The 8,750-nt window shown below is 38.6% G+C and overlaps 1 protein-coding gene across 2 annotated transcripts; it reads left to right on the forward strand.

Annotated features, from left to right (window-relative positions):
* Positions 1-357: 357 nt before the first annotated feature.
* On the forward strand, positions 358-4,628 carry OR8K56 (olfactory receptor family 8 subfamily K member 56). Of its 2 annotated transcripts, XM_002693653.1 has the most exons (2): positions 358-1,210; positions 4,561-4,628. In XM_002693653.1, exons 1-2 carry the CDS (start codon positions 358-360, stop codon positions 4,626-4,628), a joined length of 921 nt encoding a protein of 306 aa, XP_002693699.1. The 2 variants fall into 2 exon arrangements, with proteins under 2 accessions (XP_002693699.1, NP_001377276.1); NM_001390347.1 differs by lacking the exon at positions 4,561-4,628 and having other exon boundaries at positions 358-1,311.
* The last annotated feature ends 4,122 nt before the right edge of the window (positions 4,629-8,750 follow it).

Here is an 8,750-nt window from a genome sequence, read left to right on the forward strand (position 1 = left end):
TTGTATATTCAATGTATTAGACACATCAGACGTATGATTCCCAACTTTTTCCATTGTGAGGGTCATGTTTTTTAATACTTTGAGAATGTCCTTTGACAGACAAAACTTTGTTTTAATTTTCATTTATATAAAGTCAAATTATTTATTTTTGTTTTTTTGTACTGTTTATGTGTCATGTCTAAGACACCTGTCAGGAGCTAAAGTGACTTGGGAGAGAGAAAACTGAGCTGCCAATTAAATTAACAAACCATAAACATAAGATTTAAGATTGTAACCACTTATTACAATGATAATCTCACCATAGCTCATGAAGGTTAATCATTATTTTTATATTTATTCTCAGTTTATATTTCCCGAATGGCCTGGCTGGACAAACACAATCTGATGATACTGAATGAATTCATCCTTGTAGGAATCACCGATCTCCCTGAGCTACAGGCGCCTTTGTTTGGACTCTTCCTCATTGTTTACATGGTCTCAGTGGGGTATAACCTGGGCTTGATCATTCTCACCATGATAGACTCCAGGCTACACACACCCCTGTGCTTTTTCCTCATACATCTGGCTTTTACTGATCTTGGTTACTCAACAGCTGTAGGACCCAAAATGCTAGTAAATCTTGCCATAGATCAGCATACAGTCTCTTATCATTGGTGTGCTACCCAACTCTCTTTCTTCAGTAGGTTTATCACCAGTGAAATTTTCATTCTGTCTGCTATGGCCTATGACCGCTACGTGGCCATCTTTAACCCTCTGCTCTACACAAGCATCATGTCACAAAGATTATGTCACACACTAGTGGCCATTCCCTATCTATACAGCCTCTTTTTGTCTCTGCTAACCATCATAAAAATTTTTATTTCATCTTTTTGTGGTCATGATGTCATTAAGCATTTCTGTGATAATCTGCCCTTGATATCTTTGCTCTGTTCAGACACACGTGAAATTAAATGGATAATTCTGATCTTTTCAATTTTTAATTTGGTTTCATCTCTTCTGATAGTTCTTGTGTCCTATATCTTGATCCTTGTCACCATCTTTAGGATGAACTCTGCGGAAAGAAGACACAAGGCTTTCTCCACCTCTGGATCTCATTTGACAGTGACAGTCATATTCTATGGTATTCTCTTCTTTATGTACATGCAGCCCAAATCAAGTGATTCCTTTGATATTGATAAAATGACATCTTTATTTTATACTTTATTAATACGCATGCTGAGAAACGGCAAAGGCACCCCCACTCCAGTACTCTTGCCTGGAAAATCCTATGGATGGGAGAGCCTGGTAGGCTGCAGTCCAAGGGGTCGCTGAGGGTCGGACACAACTGAGCAATTTCACTTTCACTTTTCACTTTCATGAATTGGAGAAGGAAATGGCAACCCACTCCAGTGTTCTTGCCTGGAGAATCCCAGGGACGGGGGAGCCTGGTGGGCTGCCGTCTATGGGGTCGCACAGAGTCAGACACGACTGGAGTGAATTAGCAGCAATCAGATCAGATCAGATCACATCAGTTGCTCAGTCGTGTCCGACTCTGTGTGACCCCATGAATCGCAGCATGACAGGCCTCCCTGTCCATCACCGACTCCCGAGTTCACTCAGACTCATATCCATCTAGTCAGTGATGCCATCTAGCCATCTCATCCTCTGTCGTCCCCTTCTCCTCTTGCCCCCAATCCCTCCCAGCATCAGAGTCTTTTCCAAAGAGTCAACTCTTCCCATGAGGTGCCCAAAGTACTGGAGTTTCAGCTTTAGCATCATTCCTTCCAAAAAATCCCAGGGCTGATCTCCTTAAGAATGGACTGGTTGGATCTTCTTGCAGTCCAAGGGACTCTCAAGAGTCTTCTCCAACACCACAGTTCAAAAGCATCATTTCTTCCGCACTAAGCCTTCTTCACACTCCAACTCTCACATCCATGCATGACCACTGGAAAAACCATAGCCTTGACTAGATGAACCTTTGTTGGCAAAGTAATGTCTCTGCTTTTCAATATGCTATCTAGATTGGTCATAACTTTCCTTCCAACGAGTAAGCATCTTTTAATTTCATGGCTGCAGTCACCATCTGCAGTGATTTTGGGGCCCCCAAAAATAAAGTTTGACACTGTTTCCACTGTTTCCCCATCTATTTCCCATGAAGTGATAGGACTGGATGCCATGATCTTCATTTTCTGAATGTTGAGCTTTAATCCAACTTTTTCACTCTCCACTTTCACTCTCATCAAGAGGCTTTTGAGTTCCTCTTCACTTTCTGCCATAAGGGTGGTGTCATCTGCATATCCGAGGTTCTTGATATTTCTCCCAGCAATCTTGGTTCCAGCTTGTGTTTCTTCCAGTCCAGAGTTTCTCATGATGTACTCTGCATAGAAGTTAAATAAACAGGGTGAAAATATACAGCCTTGATGTACTCCTTTTCCTATTTGGAAGCAGTTTGTTTTTCCATGTCCAGTTCTAACTGTTGCTTCCTGACCTGCATACAAATTTCTCAAGAGGCAGATCATGTGGCCTGGTATTCCCATCTCTTGAAGAATTTTCTACAGTTTATTGTGATCCACACAGTCAAAGGCTTTGGCATAGTCAATAAAGCAGAAATAGATGTTTTTCTGGAACTCTCTTGTTTTTTCCATGATCCAGCGGATGTTGGCAATTTGATCTCTGGTTCCTCTGCCTTTTCTAAAACCAACTTGAATATCAGGAATTTCACGGTTCACATATTGCTGAAGCCTGACTTGGAGAATTTTGAGCATTACTTTGCTAGCTTGTGAGATGAGTGCAATTGTGTGGTAGTTTGAGCATTCTTTGGCATTGCCTTTCTTTGGGATTGGAATGAAAACTGACCTTTTCCAGTCCTGTGGCCACTGCTGAGTTTTCCAAATTTGCTGGCATATTGAGTACAGCACTTTCACAGCATCATCTTTCAGGATTTGGAATAGCTCAACTGGAATTCCATCACCTCCACTAGCTTTGTTCATAGTGATGCTTTCTAAGGCCCACTTGACTTCACATTCCAGGATGTCTGGCATAAGGTCAGTGATCACACCATCGTGATTATCTGGGTCATGAAGATCTTTTTTGTACAGTTCTTCTGTGTATTCTTGCCATCTCTTCTTAATATCTTCTGCTTCTGTTAGGTCCATACCATTTCTGTCTTTTATTGAGTCTGTCTTTGCATGAAATGTTCCTTTGATATCTCTGATTTTCTTGAAGATATCTCTAATCTTTCCTATTCTGTTGTTTTCCTCTATTTCTTTGCATTGATCACTGAAGAAGGCTTTCTTATCTCTTCTTGCTAATCTTTGGAACTCGGCATTCACATGCTTATATCTTTCCTTTTCTCCTTTGCTTTTTGCTTCTCTTCTTTTCACAGCTATTTGTAAGGCCTCCCCAGACGGCCATTTTGATTTTTTGCATTTCTTTTCCATGGGGATGGTCTTGATCCCTGTTTCCTTTACAATGTCACAAACCTCATTCCATAGTTCATCAGGCACTCCATCTATCAGATCTAGGCCCTTAAATCTATTTCTCACTTCCACTGTATAATCATAAGGGATTTGATTTAGGTCATACCTGAATGGTATAGTGGTTTTTCCCTACTTTCTTCAACTTAAGTCTGAATTTGGCAATAAGGAGTTCATGGTCTGAGCCACAGTCAGCTCCTGGTTGTTTTTGCTGACTGTATAGAGCTTCTCCATCTTTGGCTGCAAAGAATATAAACAATGTGATTTCGGTGTTGACCATCTGGTGATGTCCATGCATACAGTCTTCTCTTGTGTTGTTGGAAGAGGGTGTTTGCTATGACCAGTACATTTTCTTGGCAAAACTCTATTAGTCTTTGTCCTGCTTCATTCCATATTCCATGGCCAAATTTACCTGTTACTCCAGGTGTTTCTTGACTTCCTACTTTTGCATTCCAGTCCCCTATAATGAAAAGGACATCTTTTTTGGGTGTTAGTTCTAAAAGGTCTTCTGGTCTTCATAGAACCATTCAACTTCAGCTTCTTCAGCATTACTGGTTAGGGCATAGACTTGGATTACTGTGATAATGAATGGTTTGCCTTGGAAACGAACAGAGATCATTCTGTCATTTTTGAGATTGCATCCAAGTACTGCATTTCGGATACTTTGGTTGATCATGATGGCTACTCCATTTCTTCTGAGGGATTCTTGCCTGCAGTAGTAGATATAATGGTCATCTGAGTTAAATTCACCCATTCCAGTCCATTTCAGTTCACTGATTCCTAGAATGTCGACATTCACTCTTGCCATCTCTTATTTGGCCACTTCCAATTTGCCTTGATTCATGGACCTGACATTCCAGGTTCCTATGCAATATTGCTCTTTACAGCATCGGACCTTGCTTCTATCACCAGTCACATCCACAGCTGGGTATTGTTTTTGCTTTGGCTCCATCCCTTCATTCTTTCTGGAGTTATATCTCCACGATCTCCAGTAGCATATTGGGCACCTACTGACCTGGGGAGTTTCTCTTTCAGTATCCTATCATTCTGCCTTTTCATACTGTTCATGGGGTTCTCAAGGCAAGAATACTGAAGTGGTTAGCAGCAATATCCATGCTGAATCCAGGGATCTACAGTTTGAGGAACAAAGAGGTAAAAATTCCCTGTCTATAAACTGGAAAATATGTGCAAATATACTATTTAAAATTTACTCTAGGATATGTTAACAATGGGCAATGTATTAGTGAATGTATACCATTATTGGTGTTGTTTAAGCTTTGTAAATTTACCTCTATTGGATGAAGAAGAATTGATGTATGAGAATCATAGAAATAAAGAAAACTATTCATTACTCTGAAACAAAATATATCATTAACAGATGACTAATCCCTGCTCAGATATTCATCCATGCCTAGTTTCAGGCCCTCATCTGCCATTCCTGTGTGTTCTTATGTGTGGCCTATTATGTGTCTCTTCCTTAAAACACTAATTTTTATAAACCAAATAATGTATAGTACATTCACAGTTTTTCTGTAGTGCTAGCAGAGTAAAAGTTACAAAAAAGAATGGCTGATAAATATTACATAAATGATTCATTTAAGAAATTAAACATGCATTGGCTTTTTAACAACCAAGACTCATTCTTCATGAGGCTTAGAGAAAATACAGAAAATTTGCAGAATGAAAAGTAAGCTATATAGTATGATTGATGTTGTTGAGCAATATTGAAATGAAAAAAGAGGACATAGCCAGGATGCGGCCTAAATTTTGATTAAAGTTGTCAGGTAGCCTTGTGTAAGAATGATGCTTAAATAAACACTTGAGAAGTTGAGTGAATGGAATATGTGTATATTTAGGGGAAGTCTGCTCCCAGTCAAAAAATGAGCAGAAGATCTAAATAGACATTTCTTCAAAAATACATACAAATGGCCAATAAGCATATAAAAAGATGCACAACTTTGATAATTATTAGAGAAATGCAAATCAAAACTACAGTAAGATATCACTTCCCACTGTTCAGAATGACTATTATTTTAAAAGTCTACAAATAGTATATGCCAGAGAGGGTATGAAGAAGAGGAAATCCCCCTCCACTGTTGGTGGAAATATAATTTGGTGCTGCCACTATGGGGTCGCAAGAGTCGGGCACAACTTAGACTGAATCGCCATCACCGCTATGGAAAACAGTATGGAGGTTCCTGTACGAGCTAAAGTTTCCATATGATCCAGCAATCCCACTTCTGAGCACACATATGGAGAACAGCAATTCAAAAAAATACATGAACCTCAAGGTTCATAGAAGCGCTATTAACAATAGAAGCGCTATTAACAATAGAAGCACTGTTAACAATAGAAGCACTATTAACAGTAGCCAAGACATGGAAGACACCTGCCCGCTGAGGGATGGACAGATAAAGATGTGGTGTGTGTACATGATGAAATACTGTTGTCATAAAAATAGAGTGAAATAATGCCACTTATATCAATATTGATAAATTTAGAGTGTATCATACTAAGTGATGTCAGGAAGAGGAAGACAAATACCACATGATATCACTTACATGTGGAATCTAAAAGCAATGCTACAAACTAGCTTAGCAACAGAACAGAAATAAACTCCTAGAGGCATGGGAAAAAAGCTAATGGTTACCAAAGTGGAAAGTTGGGGGAGGGATCAATGTGGAATTTGGAAATAGATAAAGACTAGAACGCAATGGCACCCCACTCCAGCACTCTTGCCTGGAGAATCCCATGGATGGAGAAGCCTGGTGGGCTGCAGTCCATGAGGTCGCTGGGAGTCAGACACGACTGAGCAACTTCACTTTCATGAATCGGAGAAGGCAATGGCACCCCACTCCAGTGTTCTTGCCTGGAGAATCCCAGGGACGGGGGAGCCTGGTGGGCTGCTGTCTATGGGGTTGCACAGAGTCAGACACAACTGAAGTGACTTAGCAGCAGTATATATATACATATATACATATATATATATATATCCATTATGGTTTATTACAGGATATTAAATATAGCTCCCTGTCCTATATATGTATCGGAGAAGGCAATGGCACCTCACTCCAGTACTCTTGCCTGGAAAATCCCATGGACAGAGGAGCCTGGTAGGCTGCAGTCCATGGGGTTGCTAAGAGTCAGACACGACTGAGTGACTTCACTTTCACTTTTCACTTTCATGCGTTGGAGAAGGAAATGGCAACCCACTCCAGTGTTCTTGCCTGGAGAATCCCAGGGACGGGGGAGCCTGGTGAGCTGCCATCTTTGGGGTCGCACAGAGTTGGACACGACTGAAGTGACTTAGCAGCAGCATATATATATATATATATATATATATATATAATCTACCTGATGCATTGTTACTTTCACTTTATTTAATTACTTACATAATGTCTAGAGAGACACTTTTTCCTTTAAAGGACTTCAGTATTTGCTTTTGAAGACCTTCAAATGATTAGATGAAGCCCACTTATATTTTGAGGAGCATTTGGCTGTACTGAAAGTCTATTCATTTAAAAGTTAATAAAAATTTAAAAAAGAATAATTTTCACAGTGACACTAGACTGATATTTAGCTAAACAAATGGGCACCACAGCCTAGCCAAATGGGTACAGAAATTAACCATGAAAGCAGAAAAAAAGGGAATATTAATAAAGGGTAAAAAATAGGAAACCAATGTATGTAACTTATTTACAGGTACATACAAACTGCTCTGGATTATTAATAAATACACTTCATTACTTGCATTCTGTGATATTTTAATGCTTCAGGGACAGTCAAGAAATTGCTTGGCAACTCCTCAGGGAAAGTCAGAGAGGGAGAGAAAAATGCATAAATTGTTCTCACTATTTGTGTTGCAAAGCACATGAGAAAGTCAAACAGAGGTTTCATTACAGGTAAATAGCATATTTCATGTGGTGCCTTATTTTAACATAGATGGATAGCTTTGGTGGCATTTGCAAGATGGCAGTTTTATTCTATGACAAATCACAGCAAAACATGAGGATATTTGGCTCTTTTCCATGTACAACTTTCTACTGATAGTGTATGAGCAGAATAGAACTGCATCCCTTTTCCTGCCTATAACTGTTCAAATATTTTCACAAATACTAAGGAGCATCTTTGAAATGTCAGTGTCATATTATTTAATATTTGGAGGCCTGGTGTGCTGCAGTCCATTGGGTCACAGAGACTGACATGACTTAGGGACTGAACAATAGCAACAAATGTTTTCTATAAATTAATTGTATGAATAAAAAAGGACACAACTGTGGGACAAGAAAACCTGAAGATTCAGTAATTAAAAAAAAAAATTAAGTCAGAATTACAAAGCTGCTGGTGGTCAATTTCTAGTTTGGTGTTCTTCCAAGTCCTTAGTCAGTTAGTGACTCTGGGATCTTATTGCCTTCTCAAAATATTGTGTTTTTAATGAATAATTAAATCAATATATTCATGGGAGTGTTTCTGATGTTTTGATGAGCAAAAGCAGGGTTTTACATCTTGCATTGTGATGTGAAAAGAAAGTTTTGGAGGCTAGGGATTTCGAGTACCCAGTGTTACGGTGAATCTGCAATCCAGCAAGTTCAGTTTCCAGTGGAATTGGACAAAAAACACATAATTTTTTAGAGTATAGTTCTAAAAATAATAATCAGAAGGTCAGCACAGGTAGTAAACTATGAAGTGACTTAGCAGCAGTAGCAGTAAACTACAGAAAAGTAGTTTCATACATTTCATACAATTCTAAAGCTGGTGAAACAAACAAAAAAATTCTCTTCAATGCCCCCTCTCCCTGCCCCACCTTATCTTACAGGTAAATCAGCATTTACCAGTGTAGTTTTTTTTTTTTTTTTTTTTGGCTGTAGCCTTTCATAAGCAAATAAACAAAGATTTATGTCACTTCATGGTTTCCTATTTGTAGTACCATATTTCTGATATAAGAAATCATGTATATGGTAATAGGTTAGGACATCAGAGGTTCAAAACCTTATAAGCAATGTATTTGATGAGATAAATGTGGATTTCCAATAAACACAAACATAATCTAATTTTATGAATATTATATTTTTATTTACTTTCTAGAGTTCACAGAAAATCCTGATACTTGTTTTTCTTGTAATAGTATCAATTCTATTTCTTATTCTTTTTTTTTTTTTTTAGTAAAGCATTAGTACATTTTAAAAAAATGACATTTTTTCCCCTTGCTATTGCTTTTCTTTTTTCTTTTTTTTGGGGGGTGGGGGGGGTTCCAAAATCACTGCAGATGGTGACTGCAGCCATGAAATTAAAAGA

Source organism: Bos taurus, chromosome 15 (genome assembly GCF_002263795.3).
Source record: "Bos taurus isolate L1 Dominette 01449 registration number 42190680 breed Hereford chromosome 15, ARS-UCD2.0, whole genome shotgun sequence".
Taxonomy (NCBI): domain Eukaryota; kingdom Metazoa; phylum Chordata; class Mammalia; order Artiodactyla; family Bovidae; genus Bos; species Bos taurus.

Coding starts and splice junctions, on each gene's coding strand:
- OR8K56 (NM_001390347.1), top strand. CDS start 358: ATGGCCTGGCTGGACAAACACAATCTGATGATACTGAATGAATTCATC.